Here is a 19,820-nt window from a genome sequence, read left to right on the forward strand (position 1 = left end):
GCAGCTACCTCCTCCTCCTCCAACCGAGGATGAATTTTGGGACTCCCCCACCCCGCGAGCCATCACCACCACCCCCCACCACCACCACCCACCACCACCACCACCCACCAACGCACACGTGACGCAAATGTGCGCGTGACTCACGCCCCCCCCCCTCGTCTCGTGCCGCGTACGTTCTGTACGGAACCCCTTCCCCCTCCTCCTGCTGTGAGAGCCGTGTCTCCCTCCCATCCCTCCTGGTGGGGAGGGGGGGGGGCTGAATAGAGGTTCCTCCGTATTTAGAAACGACGCGAGACGTCATTGGCATTCGTCAACTCCTTTCCGGGAGGGTCGGACGGCACCGTAGAGGTTCTGCGAGCAAGTCAATAGAATAAAAATCAAATCGTGTCCTCCCCCCCACCCACAGCTCGCTGCGCGTGGTTTTCGGTGCGTTCAATCGCGTACCCCGATATTAGTTGGGCAAAAGGGCCGTCCATAAATGACGTCACGCACCTAGGGGGGTGGGGGGTCAGACATTTGTGACGATGTGTGACGAGGTGGGGGGGGGGGGTTGAGAAATGTGACGTCACATCAAAATGCGCAACTTTAAATAAATATAGACAACACGTTCTACTTAATTAAATAGACTTTTTAATAAATGTTTTCTCCTACAACATCAGAGTGCAGCGCCACATTAAATACGCACTACAATGACAATAGTTTCAATCGATTTGAAGCATGTTTTATTTTTTTAATGGCAATACGATTTTGGAGGGTGGGGGGGGCAGAGCTTTGTGACGTCATATTTGAGGGGGGGGGGGTCTGACTTTTTGTGACGCCGTGTGACGAGGGGGGGGGGGGGGGCGGTCAAAAATCGTACAAAATCGCGTGACGTCATTTATGGACGGCCCCAAAGTATTCGCCGAGGAACGCGTGTGAGTATATTTACGCTCGACAGTATTTGTTTTTGTTTTTCAATTGACGGACGAAAATCGTTGAGCAGCGACGAGGAACTTGCCATTCGTCACCGATGGATGGGCCTGTGTGGGGTGAGGCTCCGTCTGGCTTGTGACGAGACGACGATAAACTAACGGGTCTCACACAAAGATCGACGCAGGCTGAGGTCATTTAGTGGCGTTATTGGAGACTGCGGTTCACTGAAGAAACCCCCCCCACCCACCCATCAAAATGGTAATTTGATATAGAGCATATATACACCGTACCAAGGCCGTAATGATAATAATATTTGGGGACACACACACACACACCCCCCCCCCCCAATAATCAAATATGCTCAAAATGCCCCCCCCCACAATATATTGCTATAAAATAGATTTTTGTTTATATGATTGTGGTTATGGTTGTACTTTATTAATCCTTAATCTCTGCCATTACATACAATGAAACAAGAAATGGTAAAAAAGAAAAAAAACAGAGCAATGTAATACAATACACTATTAGACATTATTGTAAACAATAAATAAAAAAATATTTTAGGCAGGAAATGGCAGGAAATTCGTTTTCAAATGTAGATTTTTTTTCTGGGGGGGGGGGGGGACCCCACACCCCCTGGAAGATTTGGTCCCCACCCAATGTTGACTCCATGGCTCCGGCCTTGTACCGTACAGTATTTAAAAGATTTACTGAGTTAACTACTTAGTCAAACTGATAATATTGGGGGAGGGAGTGGCGAATGGTGCCTCTCTCACACAAACGTCTCAAACTCAGAGTAGACGACGTTTGTTTTGTTATTCGACGAGACTCGGACTATGACATTTATTTTCAAAATGCTGAATAAATGAACACTGCGTGACCATGGGTCGGCACTTAACTCTCCGCGATTAGCTCTGAGCCGATGGTGGGGAAATTCCACATTACCATGACGGGGGGGGGGGTGGGGATCACATACAGAGGTCAATGGGCCGCGTCGTTGCTGAGCACAGGTCCAAAACGTCAAACGGACAGGAACAAACAGCGCTATCAAAATTGTTATAGATACGAGTGAAACTTGTTTCTTGAATTGAGAAATGTTATTTAGTGTTAAGAACTTGGGATTAGAGATGATGGGAAGGAATTATAAAGTCGAGTAGTGCGAAGGAAGACGCTAAAAAAATATTAAAAATAAACTAGTTTTGTTGGACCAGGTTCGGCCCACTGAGCTGTATAGCTCTTTTTCAAAAGCGACCTAGCTATCACGAACGATTGCTCAACGAAGTGGCTCATCGCGTGGAAATTTATAGCAGCCAAATACTCTAAACGCACGTTGATTCGAAAAAGTGGAGGGGAAAAAAAACAGAGGACCCGAAGAAGAATCCACGCGACCATGGCGAGGAGAAAAGTGCAAACTCCAAATGTAAAGACGTTAAGGACGAGATCGAACCCACGACCTCCTGTATACCAGGCGAGGTAGTTAACATCTCGCCACCACGGCGCTTGCGGCGTGATGGTTGAACGCAATATTGGATGAGGAATCAAGGTATTGTACTGGGATGATGACATTGAGGGGATGTCTCAATCCAGCAGTTGATAGATCATGTCTGATGGTGATGCCGAAGGAATACGGGGCTTGCGAGTTGACCTTGGGATTTAAAATTCCAACCTTGTGAGTGGGAGATGACTGTTCTATTCGCAGCAACACCTTGTCCGATATAGAGTCGTATAGTAAGAATACAATCAATACGCAGTGCATTTAGGAGTCCTCTCCAAGTGTTTCACAGTGTTACATAAATTACAAACCAGTATAATTACTAACAAGATCAAAGTGATGTCCTGCTCAGATGAGCATGAAGACGGTGCTCATTTTCCGTTTGCAGCCCTGAACCAGTGGTGGAAATTCCACATTCATATGGCGATTGCGAGTCTATCGATGAGATTTAAACCGCTGTTGACTTCCCCACAAAGTGGTATTGTCTTCGCCGGAGGGATGGTGGGGTTGTCAACCCCCAACCGGGATTTTAGTTCACAACAATCGGATTGTGAGCCGCTCATTCATTAAGAAAACTAAAGAGAAAGAAGGAAGAAAGCGTCCTTTAAACTAAGACTTGATAAAAAAAAAACAATATTCCAATGTAAACATTGCAATCGTTTTAGGGAGTGAATTAATTATTTAGGTCATCATCAGCCGTGCTCAATCCACTGCTGGATGGAGGCCTCCCCACCCCAGCACTCGCCATCGTTCATGCTCCTGCTCTGTAACGATCCACCTACGCACCTGCACCTGAGCTGATTTCATCACTCCATCTCCTCGGCGGATACTCAATCTATTCCCGTTCCATTCTTTGACTGCCACGTTGCTATTATTCTAGGGCAGGGGTTCTTAACCTTTAACTGCTGCTTTGCACCGCTTTTGTTCTCAATCGTAAAAAACATGCTACAATGTGAAAACATACACAGAGGGTTTGATTATACAAAGTAGTTGTACTAACGTAGCCGTGCTTAATTTGAGTTTCGATGATTTACGTTCGAAAAAAATCTGGAATGTCTTGCACCCCCAGAAAGGGCATTACGCACCCCCATGGGGTGGGTGCACCCCAAGTTAAGAAACCACTGCCCTAGACCATCATCCCCTCTAACGACGCGTCCTGCCTTGGCGAAGTTACTTTCATTACAAGTGTTGAATGATGCAAATTAACTTGCATATGTTCTCCAATCCATGTGTTCCTCCTGCATCTCAATTAATTACAATCAAAGCCCTTGAACGAGCCCTAAATCAATGACGTTGCCTTCGGTCCATTCACACTGAAATCCAATATCACTGAGATTTGTGCTTGTTGTGGAGAAGTAGTAATGAAAAATTGCAAAAACAAAAACAACGACGTTTTGCGATCATTGTTTCACATTTATAATTTGGGCTGTGACATTGCCACGCGATTACCGTTTATCTGCGTGTTCAGTTCTCTCGTGCCTCTCTCGAAGTGTTAATTCACATCTCCACTAATTAACATCTACATTAATTCACATCTACAACGCAAACACACCGAAACTCTCCATGTGTGGGTAATGTTACAACGATATAAAAAAAAAACACAAATATTGCCGCTGTTTAAATAACTAGAAAATATAGAGCAGCTTATACGTTCTATAAAAAAATAAATGTTCCGATTTAAACTTTAAACTCTCATAGCTCTCCGATGCATTCTCGGGTTGTGCCACCGTGTGTTGTTCGGCACAATGTCCGACGTTTCACTCGACGTGCTGGAACCTTCTTTAGGAAACGTTAGTGAGCAGCTCACGTGCTCCCTCCGTAGTATAGCGTGATTTCACTGGTAAAGAACTTTCACGCGATCGTTATTCTTCCTGGAAGTGCAGCAAAGTACGAAAATAAAAATTATGACCTGCTTCCGTTCCTCCCTTAAGGCGCAGCCCTGCAAATGCCCGCTCACCTCACCGCCTCCACGACAGGGAGCTTTACAGGGTCCCTGCACAGGGTATCTTGGCCAGACGTCTTGGAAGATGTCCGAGTACCCACAATTAACCCCACCACACGCGGCCAAACCGATCGACTAACTGTGACGAACCCAGTTTAACTTGTAGGCTTAAAAAAAACCGCGTTATTGTGGTGAACCCATTAATATGGCTGCTGAGTGGACAGAGGTGGCGGTTGTTGTGGTTTAAGAAACGTGCCGTGCCGAGAGATCGAACCTGAACCTGCAACTTCTGGATCGCGTGCACAAGTGTGCAAGACACGAATAAAAGTATCCTGGAGTAGAGGAAGCAATGAGCCTGTTGTTGAACGTGGCCCAGGAGGAGGGGGATTGAGTGAGCGAGTGAGCGAGTGGGCTGGGCAAGACGCGGGTGGTCGTGAGTGGATTACTTATCGCTTCGTGTCCACCGTTTGTGTACCAGCGTGCGTGCGTGCGTCATCCGGTGACTTTTAAACGTTTGTGAATGCTGCTCACAGGGTTTTCGCACTGCAGAATTTCCGGGGGCATGCGTACGCAACTCTCTCTCAACGGCCGCGTCATTCGCTCGCGTCCGCGAGTGCTCTCGCTGATGAATGCGCATGTGCCCTCGACAATTCTCATGGGCAATTTCCATAATAATGATTTTAAAAAACGAGTGTGGTAAGTCACTAATTTAACCTGGCCAACATCCCGCCCGTGATTTATTGTCACACATTGGAACATTCCAATTTGGTAATGCGTCTTTTTTTAAATTAAGAAATGCGTCTCTGAAAACAACAAAACAACAGTGATAGTACAAATTTAATGTAAAGGTGCAGCCCTGCAATTTCTTCTTTATGCCTTTGGGGGTGGTGGAAGGGCCCCCCACTAAAGGCGGCTCTGGCGAGCCCCATAGAGATGGTGCTCTCGTTTTGAGAGACGCTCCAGACTCTAGAGCAGTGGTTCTTAATCTTTACTGCAGCCTTACAGCACACCGGTGGGCTAAAGAAGTGAATTATTTTGTCCTTTGAAAAACGTGACAATTTTTTTTACTATTTGGCCGTGTCGGGTGGTGGAGGGTTACGACACATTTATAAATAACGCGATCTGACCCCAAAACCTATATTATGAAGCCCTGCACCCCTTGGGTTCTCAATGGGAAAAAAAATGCGTTATGTTAATAAATACATAGGCTTTGATGAAACAAAGTAGTTGTACTTATGAGCCAATGCTTAATTTGTGTTTCCATGATTCACCTTCTAAAAACACCTGCCCACGTCTCCCACCCCCAGAAAGGGCATCTCGCACCCCCAGGAAGTGCGTGTACCCCAGGTTAAGAAGAACCGCTGCTCGAGATGGTGTTTTGGCCTACTCTTCCATCCTGGCCGGACTGTCTTGGGAAACATGAGACTACCCACACTTTAGCCACCGTGCGCAACCTGCCATTCGACTAACTGTGGTGCACCCATTCGTACTGTATAGATAAACCGTTGCTGTAGTAATTATGGGGACTGCATTTACTGTTGTTTATCCAGAGAGAGCCGTGTCGAGTCTCAAGTCCCTTTTTTTGGAGGAGGGTCCTGCTCATGGGATGTTTGGTAAATTCCATTGAAGAGTTCCATTGTTACGCATGAAAACCGCGCTCGCTGCGGAGTGAATACCAGATTAGTTTTGCACGCTCATTGACAAACTTGTGCGTGAGCGTTTGCATGGGATATATGATTGACGGCTCGGTCACGTGAGTTACAAAGAAAATGCCATGCGGTGCTTTAATCGTGTAATGGAGGCTTCGGTTTTGCAGACCCGTACAGCTGTACAGGATGGGTCTCCAGTGCCCAACACCATAGACAGCCACCAGGCAACACTCCTCATAGGGATAGTGGTTGATTGATGAGCCTCCTCTATACTAGAGGTGCCACCATTGGGTTTGTTGCTACGCTGGGAAATTGGCCTCAAGTCAAAATCAAGCAAACGTGTTTACCAGCTCAACCGAGGAGCATGCTGGTGGGATTCATCATCCAAGCCGAGCCAGTGGTAGAACTTTCTATCGATAAGAAGACCACTGTTGGCTGTGCGCAAAACGGAACTTGTTGCCTTAACTCTGTGGAGTCGGATGAGCCAATCACCGACTGGGATTTGAACTCACAACCTTCCTCAATGACTCAAGCACTCTAACCACACTGCACCACTCTAATTGGAGCACAGGTCTGGCCAACCAAGAAAGCGCAGGGTTTTCATTTAATTGTAATGCTCTTTGCATTGTGTCATGTTGGTGACGATGCACTGCACGCATGTTAATCGAGATACAGTATATAAAACAAATGAGCGAAATAAATAGGAATATTTAACTGTTTTGTCATTCAAAGGAGTCAAGCCGCATTTTGGCATGGCCATGTAGTGGCATACAATGAGTCACTGGAGCGCGTAGCGTTGGGGACTGATAGAACGGCATTACGGGGAGCAGCCCGCTCTAACCAGTGGGACACGTGGGTGAGGCCCGGAGGCTTCTGGGGGATCCAGAAGGGGGCGTGGCTGAGCTCCGACTGACAGTCTAGGAAGCATGTTGGCTGTCCTGACCCGATATGTAGTTATCCGCTATGGCTGTGAAGGTCGGAATGAACAAGAGAGAGAGAGTGCCTCCTACTCGTGTCTCTGAATTAGTACACGACATCCCCATGTAGCAAGGGGTCCCGATGCCGTGCGAGTCATGGAGGTTGTTTAATCATACTTCACCACGCTGGTCAGTGCGGGATGGTGAAGGCGGGGAGCATAGATGAAGCAGCACAGCGGTACAGTACAACTATAGATTTGGCTGCACTGCCCTCTGCTGCCAACCATGTAACTTCTAGATTATACAACTGTATAAACACATGACATATATAGCGTACTACCTTCTAAACACGCGACAGAGGGGGGGGGGCATAAAACAATCATAACCTCCAACACGCACACGGTATGGAATATTACACGAATTATTGACAATTGCAGCAACATCTAATTCCCCGATACGGGCAGTCCTCGACCTACAAGCACAGTTCCTTTCCGAGACCCGTTCGTAAGTCGAACGCTTTGCAAGTCAGAACACGGTAATGTACGTAACTGTACACATACCTGTCAACCCCTTGTCAATGCCCTACCTTATTACAGACCAATTTAGACCTCATTGGTCACCCCGTGGCCCCTTACAAATCTCAACGTTCATCTACAAAGTCCCATCACAAGGAAGAAACACTAACAAACGCACAAAAAATATTGCCGTATTGAAACGGCTGTACGCAGTGTGGACCTTAAAAATCAATTCCCCTGTACAAGCATACGGGTAAACCGTATGGGTTGACAGTGATGTGTACATATAGGAAAATCAGTGCCGGATTATCCTAGTAGCAAAAGTAGCATATGCTACAGGCCCCGCACTTTTAAGGGCCCCGCGCTAAATGCACTTGCTCTATTTCTATAGTACTATACTGCCTTCAACTTTATATGAACGACTGGGTGTTTAAGGTTAGCGATTTGTCGTATTATCTGGCTGTATAGCAAATGAAAAAATACAATTACTCGGCAAGTTTTTATATTTATGTGTTTTTATTTTTATTTAGGGCCTCTTTATAACATATGTTATAGGCCCCGCACTAGCTTAATCCGGCACTGAGATCCACTTTCCAACATGTGTTGGTCGTCGAATATGAGCATGGCTGTTGAACGGGGCACACCGTGACGGCATCCTGTGTTCCCGTGTGAATACACACACTGAACCTTGGTGCATCGGGGGGTCCTTGGACACCACGAGGCTATTTTTGGTCGCTGCCCTTCAGAATGTTATTAATGAGCTTGCAAACCTGTGTGTGCGAATTTTCGTTTTTGTTGTTGTTAATTGGGTCACCGACTTGAAATCCAGGGTTGATATTTTACACAAATATTGGCACTGTTTTAAAGAACGAGAAAATATAGAGCAGCTTAAACGTTCTATAAAAAAAAGTGCCGATTTAAACTTTAAACTCTCATAGCTCTCCGATGCATTCTCAGGTTGTGCCACTGCGTGCTGTTTGGTACGATGTCCGACGTTTCACTCGACGTGCTGGAACCTTCTCCAGGAAACGGAATTGAGCATCTCACGTGCTCCCTCCGTAGTATAGCGTTGTCGGCCGCGAATTACTGATCTCACTGGTAAAGGACTTTCACGTGATCGTTTTTATTCCTGGAAGTGAAGGAAAGTACGAAAATAATAATAACCTGCTTCCATTCCTCCCTTAAATCCACCCTCTTCTCCCGAGCCCATCCTGCTACGGTCCGAAAGAAGTTCAACATGCACACATAGTTTGATGTCCTTCCCCCACCCCTCCGATTAGCACGGTTGGCAACGTACGGTGCAAAAGAAGTTTAACACATGCGTACGCACGTACAATGGGATGCGTGCTCACCTTGCCCGTTGACTTTACCCCTTTCCAGACGCAGAAGTATATGATGATCCACACAGCCAGGAGGCACAAGAGGAGGTGAACGTTGATCGAGCCCGGCTGGTGGAGCCCCTCAGAAATTCTCAGGACTTTTTTCCTGAAAGGGCAACAAAGCTAAAGTTAACAAACTAAAAAAAAACAATATTCACTTCAAATGTACTTGTAAAGCCCTTTGTCGGTCCACTGCTGGGATGAGGGCTTGCCCACACTGTGCAGGACCTGGGTGGGGGGTTATTTGACCATACTTCACCACTCTGGCCAGTGAGGGTCGAAGGTAAGCAGCGTAAGTGTGGGAGCATTGAGGTAGAGTACAACAATTAGCGTTCTTGTCTGCATTTCCCTCTGCTGCCCATCAAGTAAATTTTTCAATGCCTCGCCGATTAAAAAAAAAAGGCGCTCTGTCCTCTCAAAAAGGGCATTGAATATTGTGAATGCGATGGCTCCGTGTTACGGAGAGGAACGTGCTACACTATGTAATAGGTGCGTGGAGATTGGAGGGAGACATTTGTTTTCACGTGGACATTCGTTTTGTCATTAACATTCCCCACAATGACGCTTAATGATTATTTTGTATACCGTCAAATCGGATCATCTTTGCGAGAGTTAACGTGTCCCCTCCGTTCCTTAAAATACAATCTCACACCACTTGATGCAAGAAAAAAAAATCTACATTGGGCTCTGTTCATCCACGAAATCCTTATTGGCAAATCTGCACTATAATTGGCCAATTCATTTTACCCATTGTCAAACCCAAGAAACCTTAGGCGTCCATCTAATTACCTTTTAAATGTCCATAGAACAGGAATTGGAATAGGTGACAAAGCCTTTGCCGTCGCAGCAACGGCGTTGTGTAACAACTTTGTTTCCTCACTTAACATCGTAAATCTTCCTTCAAACAATCATCCTGAAGCAGAAGATTAGTGCCAGGACACAGTCACAGTTGCAAATGCGGATTTGAAACTTTGATCCTCACCCACGTAAAATCGATAGTTCGATGTTCATGTTTGTCATTGTATTGAGGGACTACGGCTGTGTGGCGTTATCTTGGTGTGGTCTGGAACTGCTTTGTTGTTGTTTTTGGTGCCTTGCCCAATCCGGATGAATCGGACTTATATAAATAGTTATTCATCTCGATTTAAAGCTTTCGTGACTGCAGGGATTCATCTTCTTGGTTCTTTCGGTAAAGTCACGTAGAAGGAAAATAATAAAATAATAAAAAGAAAACATAATAAAATAATTCTCACGACGTTTCGGCCACAACGCAAGCAGCCGTCTTCAGGTGGAGAACAGGCAGTCTGAATTCAGACTCTGCCTTCTCGACAGACCTGTTCTCCACCTGAAAACGGCTGCTTGCGTTGTGGCCGAAACGTCGTGAGAATTATTTTATTATGTTTTACTTTTATTATTTTATTATTTTCCTTCTACGTGACTTTACCGAAAGAACCAAGAAGATAGTTATTCATCTATTTACATTTAGTGACCTGCTTACCTTTTTCTCTATTTTGCACTCTTATCGTTTTTTTTTGTGTAGTTCGCTACTATAACTTGCTGACCCCGTGCCCATACTGGACATCTGAGGGGGGGGGGGGGGAAGAGCTTCATAGCTCATCTGATTCCTCCTCCAGTCTAAACAAAGATTCTGATTCTGAAAAAAATTACGGGGTGGCCAACAGCGGCTGGAAATTGTTGAAAACCAGCCGAGGAAACGTTCAACTCACTCCCAGAACTCCACGATGGGAGACGTGGTCTCCACGGCTCCCCAGCAGCCGCCCGTCCCGTTCGTGCCGTTGATGAAAATCCTGGCGGTGGTGGCCAGGGCAGGCGAGGTCTCGTTGGCGTCGTCCGAGTAGTTGTAGCAGCGCTGGTGCTGAAAGTGAACGGCGCATGCCGGGGTGTTCCACTCGTTGTTGCAGGTGGACCAGGGCACGGTGGCCCTGAAGCAGTGGAGCAGGTAGTACATTGCCCAGGTGAGCACCATAATGTAGTAGATGTTGCTGAAGAAGAGCATCACCATCGAGGAGACTCCGAGGCCTGGAACGCATGTGGTGCACACGCGGAGCGAGAGTGAAAACTCGTTTCTTTAGAACTTCTCTTTGTTGCATTTCGTTTTTTGTCCTTTCCACGCACCGCCAAATTGGCACCGTTGGCTGTATACGGTGCGAAATAAATTCAACATCCATACACTATTAAACTACTATACACTACATAACGTTTAACTACACTACTATACACTACACTACTATACACTATACTACTATACTCTACATCTCTAAACTAGATCGAGAACTAATTTGTTTAGAAATGGTTTTTGTGTTTAGTTTGTTGTCCTTCCCATGCACCTCCGATTAGCACGGTTGGGCTACGTACGGTGCGAAATATTTTCAACATACATATATACATACATACACGTGAGAAGTCTGTGAAGACGCAAGCTTGACGAGACGTGGATTCGATAACATAAGCAGATAAATGACCGAAAAGAAAATGTACGTGGGCTTGGGTAGGACATGGTCGCTAAAATGGAGGATGGCCGATGGTCAACAAAAGTAATGGAATGGCAGCCACGGAATGGAATGCGTCCGAGAGAACATCCGCTGTGGTAAAACTAAACTATTTTATAAAAGAAACTAAACAAAAAATTAGTTTTAGCAGGTAAGGCCCCAGTTACCAGGTATATCGCTCTATTTCAGAAGCGACCTGGCCACAAATGATATCTCAATGAAGTGGTTTACCACGTGGAAATGTATAGCAGACAAATAGTTGAAACACATGTTCGTAAATGTGGAGGGAAAGACCGGAGGACTCGGAGAAAAAAACCATGTAACTATGGGGAGAACACGCAAACTCCAAATATGCAGGCGTCAGGGTTGAGATCGAACCCACGGCCTCCTGCATAACAGGCGAGGCAGTTAACATCTCTCCACCGCGGTGCTCTGAGGTGATGGAGCGATGAAGTCAGCTCGTGCGCACTATTCATCTCAGGATCGTGAGAGGTGGTTGACGGCTTCGCGAAGCCTTTATCTAGCGGTGGATTGACCACGTGGCTGATGGTGTCAATGCTGATGAAAAACGCGTGAAATGTTTCACTCCTTCTGACATTCACGTCTCGACAAAATGGCCGAAAACCTATTGCCGTGGCAACGTTTTCCCGTCGTTGGCAACGGAGACGTCGAAGGATGATTGTGCGCCAAAAGAGATTCGCTTTCCAACATGTGCGGGTCGCAGCGTTCGTCTGCGTTTAACGACCCAAGCAAAATAAGACCTGTACCATTGTTTATAACTGCCACGCCGGGAGATCGAATCGAAGTGGAGGCCTCTCGATTGCAAGTCCACCGTGCGAACCGTTACATCGCAGCGGCACCCGTCGCTGCAGTAAGCCTAACGATAATAATCATTTGGAGAAAAAATGTTTAATCCAAAATTTGTTACGCAATGACAGGTCTGCCAACATGCGCGTAGGGTTCAAAGTGTGGGGCATTGTTTGTCTTTGTTTAACAAGCAAAGAGAGTGGTGGAAAATCCTCATTCCTATGGTATACAGGAGGTCGTGGGTTCGATCCCCACCCTGACACCTGTATATTTGGAGTTTGCGTGTTCACCCCATAGTTGCGTGGATTTTTCTCCAGTCTTGCCCTCCACATTTAGAATCAACATGCGTTGAGATTATTTGGCTGCTATAAAATTCCACGTGATAAGCCACTCCATTGGGCTATCATTTGTGGCCAGGTCGCTTCCGAAAAAGAGCTATCTAACTCAGCTGGCCTTATCCGGTGAAATAAATATTTGTAAAAAAAATGCAAATAGACTTGTCACAAAAAGGCACTCATTTCCTTCCCAACGTGCATGGTGTAAAGTGCCCTCCACGCATCAGTGGCATTAGCACGTCTCTAAATACTCTTGCGACCAAGCCAGTTCGCGTGAATTTGAATGGCGTTGTTTCCTGTGACCACACACAGTAAATTCTGCAATATTTAACAAAAAAATTCGTACCATATGTTTATAATAAAGCAATGTAAAGAACCCATCACGCGCAGTGGTTAGAGGCACTGTACTCTGAGAACCATAATGCTCAGTCAAGGCTCAGCTCTCTGGCTTTGGCCTTCCAACAATCAAGCTCAGGTCAGGTTCGTGTCGTTCCGTCGAACTAACAACGGCAGCGCGAGTGAGCAGCGGCAGCAACGTCCCAGATCAGCCTCAGCTTATGGAAGCTTGAGTCTTGCCGGGGACCGTGCTCAGAGCCGGCTCAACTTAAGCGCGTGCAGCCGGCTCACTCGAGTCGCAGCCAATCGTGAGCCGAGTCACCTTGACTAAGAATACGGGCCTCAATCCAAGCGATCTGAGTTCGATTCCCTGGTTACGGCTAACAATCATTCGCGAGCGATGTCTGAGCCGGAGCTGATCTCCCCCTCTCGTAAACCTCCCCCCACTGGCCAGCGTGGGCAAGTATGACCATGCTTCACCGCGCCACCGATGTTTGCCACGACCGGGAATCGAAATCAACAATAGGATTTTACTGTACTGCCATTATCGCAATAAAACAGGAGGTGTTGAGATGTTTAAAAACACCAAATAGATACATTTTGCAAGGAATCAAGTTAGCATTAGCCACACGTACTTGTGGTGATCATGCAAACAAACATGCTCTGATAATATATTCTTGCCAGAAAGGGTAATAATATTTTTTTGATACTGGCCAAAAGGTCCCGTGATATGCATTGCCTTCTACTGCCCACGAAGACTTTTGCAGCGATATTATGCATGGCGGCCACCCATTCAAGTGCTATCCAGACTCCACCCTGCCTACCTTCTGAGGTCTGAACAGTATCGTGTGTATATAATTAGCATAACATTGTAAATAATAGATTTTAAAATGCGCTCATGATTATATGCGTGTATCATGAGCGTTAGACTTGTTATCAATTGTCAAATTTGGCACATATTCAGCATGCCTATAAATTATGGATTTTCTCTCCAAGGCTTGAGGAGCCTAAAACCCGTGCCTAATGTCTCGTGGAATATTCTGCTGGAGTGAGAAAAAAGGACACCAGACAGCTACGGCTAAATGTAATCCGCCGCCTGACACCCATCAAGGTAACGTGTGTAATATTGTGCAGAGGTATTGTACAACCTTGGAACAGGGGCGCGATCTTCCAAATGCCAATGCTGCCTTGTTTCATGAACTGCCCCAGGGCGATCTCCATAAAAAAGATGGGAATTCCGCACGTGACAGCGATGAGGAAGTATGGAATGAGAAAGACACCTGCAGACACAAACGCAATTACACAAAGTCACTCAATCGGCCCAAAACATATGCAATTCACTCACTCACCACAAAAAGCTGTAAAATCAAAATCGAAGTCAAAGTTATTTCCTACTCATTTTTAAGTTTAAGTGGGTCTGGGTGGGTGGGGGTGGGTGGATGGGTGAGTGGGTGAGTGTGGGTGGGTGGGGGTTGGGGGTGGGTGGATGGGTGAGTGGGTCTGGGTGAGTGTGGATGGGTGAGTGAATGTGGGTGGGTGGGGTGGGTAGGGTGGGTGGGGTGGATGGGTGAGTGGGTGAGTGTGGGTGGGTGGGGGTTGGGGGTGGGTGGATGGGTCAGTGGGTCTGGGTGAGTGTGGATGGGTGGGTGAATGTGGGTGGGTGGGGTGGGTGGGGTGGGTGGGGTGGATGGGTGAGTGGGTGAGTGTGGGTGGGTGGGGGTTGGGGGTGGGTGGATGGGTCAGTGGGTCTGGGTGAGTGTGGATGGGTGGGTGAATGTGGGTGGGTGGGGTTGGGTGGGGTGGGTGGGGTGGATGGGAGGGTGTTCACAACCATGTGTCAGTGGTGGAAATTCCATATTCCTATGAGGGGGGCGAATATATCAATACTAGCCTTTGCCCGTCCAAGGACGGGTGTATTTCAGTAAATCTGAATCAATTCGTGTGCAATTTGTAAGGCCGCGGTAACACAGACTTATTTCATTTAAAGGTTATAATCCCTTGTTCATCATGACGTCCTTTTTACTTCTATGTCTCAACGTTACGAAGATCGCGTGACGTGAGGGTTCTGCCTTTGTAGTGAGGGTTGTAAGTTGACGCTGGCCGACGTGGAATGACGTCAGGCGCGGGACACACAGACATTCTTGGCTCATTATAGTAGTAAATTTCAACCGCTGTTGGCTTCCCCCAAAAGTGGTAACCTTTTCATCGACCCCGGAGGAATGATCAAAGCCGAACCAGGATATGAACTCGCGACCTTACAATTGAGTCATAAATTAAATTCCATCCCTCGGCTGTTTTTATCACCACCCATACCCAATATCATGCACTCCATTGTCATTTACTCTGGTTATTTCAGTTCTGGTATTTTTTTAAATATGCGAATTGCAAGGCTCGGTAAATGGTAGAACGAACACAATTTTAAATTTCGGCCCGTAACTTGTAGCAAATGCACACTGTGATGCTATGACAACAGGATTTATGATAGTGCTATAATATTACATTTCAATCATTATAAAGTAGTGCGTGTATATATGTGTATTATATTGGGGAGCAGTGGTGCAGCGGTTAGCGCGCTGCGCTATGAACCTGGCGACCCGGGTTCGATTCCCGCTCACGGCCAACACCAGTGACGATTATCTGAACCGGTCCTGGGCCTCTCCTAGGTCGACTCAGCCTGAAATGAGTACCTGGTGCGGTGTGTAAACATCGCCACTGGGGAGACAAAGGCGGTCGGGCGTGGTGCTGGCTACCCTACCCCCTCGTGTACCGCTTCCGGCCTTCATAGGTGCTCGCTAACAGCACTTGCCCCTACAGTCTGTTAAGGCTATACGGGGGATCTTTTGATCTTTATTATATTGAGGCCCCTCTAAATGCGATGCTCCAGGCTGCAACCCCTCAAGCGCCGTGCTTTACTCCGGTCCTGCTTATGAAGTTATGGATGAATCCCACAGGGCACACAAACATACACTGTGTGGATTGTTCATCAAGTTACACAAACATGCATGTATGTTGAACTTCTTTTGCACCATACGTAGCCAACCATGTGCAGAACATAAATTCGGTGTACTGCATATTTGTATCAAATGTTCTGGACCGATTCACAGCCTCGCTCATAGTTCACCACGTATGTTGAACTCATTCCACACCGTACTTAGACAACCGTTCTTAGCGGAGGTGCCGGGCAAGGATAGCAAACACAGACGCAAGAAACAGTTATAAACAAAACGATTTTTCAATGTAGATGATTTAAAAGTGCATAGCTCCAGTGGCGTCTTTGTATCGGAAGGAAGAGCGTTCCAGACGGCCGTAGAAGCGCATCTGAAAGCGCGCGCGATGCGGTTGACCGTCTCTGTTAGATGCCTGGCCAACCAACAACAAAAACCATGCGGGTTGGTGAAGGTGGGAAGCATACATGTGGGAAATGGACGTCTCAAGTACAACCGTGGATTTTACGCAGTGCCATCTGCCGCACATCACGTAGCCCCACGGCCTACATAACAACCTGCTTACGCATGGCGGTCGAACGTCTCAGGACTGCGTAAGGCTCCACCATGCTCAGCTTCTCGAGAAGTGACGAGAGCGGTTGTACTTTGAGTGATTTGGTCACAAGCTTAACTGACATACATGCCATGATTACCGCACAACTCCTGCGGGCTACACATTTACACTTGTGGGCGGACCGAGGCGGGGCAATTCAAGGAATATTGCGCCAGGTGATATAATTGAAGCGACGACCTCTTGGGGTTACCAGTCCGGTCTTCTCCGTATGGCTGACGTCGATGGAGAGCAACACGTAACGATATTTTACATTTCAGTGGTTGGGCCAGATAATTGCGTCAGGAGGAGCGGAGTGCGTCTCTGTGATACCTCCTTTTGTATTTGCGAATCGGGCATCGGGTCCACGTACCTTCCGTGGTCTGATAATATGGGTGACTGCAGTCGAACACCGGAGATTATATATAGTTTTTCATTTGTCCAGTGTTTCAACCATTTCACCACCAGAAACGTACTTCTGGTGTGTCATGTAACGAACCACAGCGTCAAACTCCCCCTACCCCCAAACTTAGGGGCCGTCCATAAATGACGCCACGCGATTTTGGACGATTTTGACCTCCTCCCTCCATCGTCACACGGCGTCACAAAAAGTCAGACCCCCCCCCCCTCAAATATGACGTCACAAAGCTCTGCCCCCCCCTAAAAAAAAACATGCTTCAAATCGCTTTAAACTATTGCCATTGTAGTGCGTGTTTAATGTGCCGCTGCACTCTGATGTTGAAAGAGAAAACATTAATTAAAACGTCTATTTAGTTAAGTAGAACGTGTTGTCTACATTTGTTTAAAGTTGTGAATTTTGATGTGACGTCACATTTCTCAAACCCCCCGCCCTCGTCACACATCGTCACAAATGTCTGACCCCCCCCCCCCCCCCCAGGTGCGTGACTTCATTTATGGACGGCCCCTTACATAGGAATAGACAACCTCTAGTTCTAGATTTGAAGCTTTCGTGACTGCAAGGATTCATACTCTTAGTTCTTTCGGTAAAGTCACGTAGATAAAAAATGAAATTAAAATAAAACAATAAAAATCACGACGTTTCGGAGGCAACACAAGTCTCCGTCATCAGGTGGGACCATCACAGCCAGATTAGCTGCATCATAATCTGGCTGTGACGGTCCCACCCTGATGACGGAGACTTGTGTTGCATCCGAAACGTCGTGATTTTTATTGTTTTATTTTAATTTCATTTTTTACCTACGTGACTTTAACGAAAGAACTAAGAGTATGAACAACCTCTAGTCATTACATACGCACACCACCAAACTGCTTCCTCGGTGGTCAAGACGAGTATTAAAGTGGCAACCAAAGGAGAAAATGTGCCGAAGGGTTAGCAAACCACAACGATGGAGCGCTCACATCGGGCTCACGTGCAGAGATTGGAGATTGCAGTTGCGTAACTCGCGTGGCGTGGGCGGCAGGGGGAGGGGTGCCTTTCCCCCCCCCCACCACCACCACCAACTCCTCGTGATCAAAGCTACGAGTTGGGGGCCCCGCCGAACCGATTGCCGCACCCCCTGAGCTGATAATGTTGTTGAAGTCACGGGAGGGTTGGCAACGATTCTGTGGAGGCCATCATCCGGCATGCTGATGGTGACAATTAGGGGAACCAGCCTCGACCAATGGACAACCACTGCTGTTGTCCCCCCACACTCGCGCGAATAACTGTACTCTATATGTATATCAGAGTGTATAGTTAGTTTGTTTGTATGACGCAGTGGCAGTGTCAATTCCGAATATCAATCGTGCAATCTCTACCACCTTGTGGGAGGGAGGGAGGGAGGTCAGGGGCAGTGATTGTAACGCATACTCCGATTAGCACGGATTGGATACGTACGGCGCGAAAGAAGTTCCACGTACATACATACGCAACGTGGAGAGACTGACCCCTTCAATAATCATTGTAGCGACGATCAATCCACTGATGCAGGTAGAAGTCATTCCGATTGGCTAAACATCTCAGGCGTCCGTGTGTGATCGTGAGCTGCGTGCCACGTCTTTGTCGAGTGAGGGTTCAAGTCCCACACATGACGACGATCCACCGTATCGCCTGTAGCAGACTTTTGGGGCAAGTGCTGTAAGCGAGCACCTATGAAGGCCGGCTGGGCTCGCAAGGAGGTGGGTGGCCAGCATCACCCCGGGCGTCTTTGTCTCCCCCAATGATGATGGTTGCACACCGCACCAGGTACTCGTTTAAGATCGCACCCCCCACCCACTCACCTGTATTAGGACGTAGGATTTGAGGGGCGTAGGGATGAGAAATTAAACCTCGCTTTACATTGTCGCGCTGGGCAACGATTCAGATGATGCCAAACTACTGGACATCTGTGAAAAAGAGCTTTATAGCTCATCGGATTCCTCCAGTATCAATATTCTGATTCTGAAGCCCGGCGTTTGCCTTCAATCATTAATGACAGCGGCGTGAATTAAAATGCATTTTGAAGGGTCCCCGTCACAGCACACCAATAGCACATTATTAGCGTTATCAGCTATATCGTGAGCGTCATCACGTAAATGATCGATGTTTTGCCAACTACTGTATGTGTAAGTGGTGAGGGGTGGGCGGGGGCATCCAGAGACAGACACAGACAGATCCAAAGATGCAGACTTTGACAGGGTAGGAGAGTGACAATTGAGAGAGAGACACACAGACATACACACGGAGACATACACGAGCAGAGATGGACACGTTGAGACAGATACGAAAATATGCGGAGAGATGAGAAGTACATACACGTGCACACGGACAAGCGTATGTATGTGTAACTTCTTTCGCACCGTACGGAGCCAACCGTGGCAATCGGAGGTGCGGGGGAAGGACATCATCAAAAGCAGCCATTGGCCACGAAGAGACGGCGACGTCACCACTTGCAATTGTGCCAGGCTAGGTGCACCTTGAGGCAATCAATGGCATTGTCGAGGCTCGCTGGTAGGAGGTCAGGGTGTCATTGAGCCCTACGCGTGTGCACAAATACAAAGACCCCCCCCCCCGTATAGCCTTAGGGGCCGTCTATAAATGACGTCACGCGATTTTGACGATTTTTGACCCCCCCCCTCGTCACACGGCGTCACAAAAAGTCAGACCCCCCCTCAAATATGACGTCATAAAGCTCTGCCCCCCCCCCCCAACCATATTTCCATTTTGAAAATAAAACATGCTTCAAATCGCTTTAAACTATTGTCATTGTAGTGCGTATTTAATGTGGCGCTGCACTCTGATGTTGTAGGAGAAAACATTTATTGAAAAGGAGGCGTTGGAAAGCTTAAATTTAGCATAAAATTCACTTGCAAATATTTAACGTCTAACTAAAACTGCAGATATTCAGAATATTGTATTGAAATTATCTTATAATTATAAAATATTAAAAGTAAATTTTTACTATAAAAAATACTTGAAACTTTGTAGTAGAACGAAGCAAAATGGAGAGTACAATTATAACAATCACATATTCATTCCACAGAATGAAAAGC

At 46.8% G+C, this 19,820-nt stretch overlaps 1 protein-coding gene across 2 annotated transcripts in view; it reads right to left on the bottom strand.

The window, feature by feature from the left end:
* The window catches only part of LOC133356647 (sodium- and chloride-dependent creatine transporter 1-like), a 54,693-nt gene that overhangs the window by 32,705 nt on the left and 2,168 nt on the right, over positions 1 to 19,820 (bottom strand). Inside the window, exons 2-4 of one of the 2 annotated variants that reach the window (XM_061574276.1) lie at positions 13,943 to 14,074; positions 10,534 to 10,846; positions 8,780 to 8,912 (exon numbers count right to left, since the gene is read on the bottom strand). In XM_061574276.1, the coding sequence (XP_061430260.1) occupies positions 8,780 to 8,912; positions 10,534 to 10,846; positions 13,943 to 14,074 (578 nt within the window). The remainder of the gene's footprint in view (positions 1 to 8,779; positions 8,913 to 10,533; positions 10,847 to 13,942; positions 14,075 to 19,820) is intronic. The other variant, XM_061574277.1, reaches the window with a different exon arrangement.

Source organism: Lethenteron reissneri, chromosome 55, assembly GCF_015708825.2.
Source record: "Lethenteron reissneri isolate LAM-NWPU_2019-01 chromosome 55, ASM1570882v1, whole genome shotgun sequence".
NCBI lineage: Eukaryota > Metazoa > Chordata > Hyperoartia > Petromyzontiformes > Petromyzontidae > Lethenteron > Lethenteron reissneri.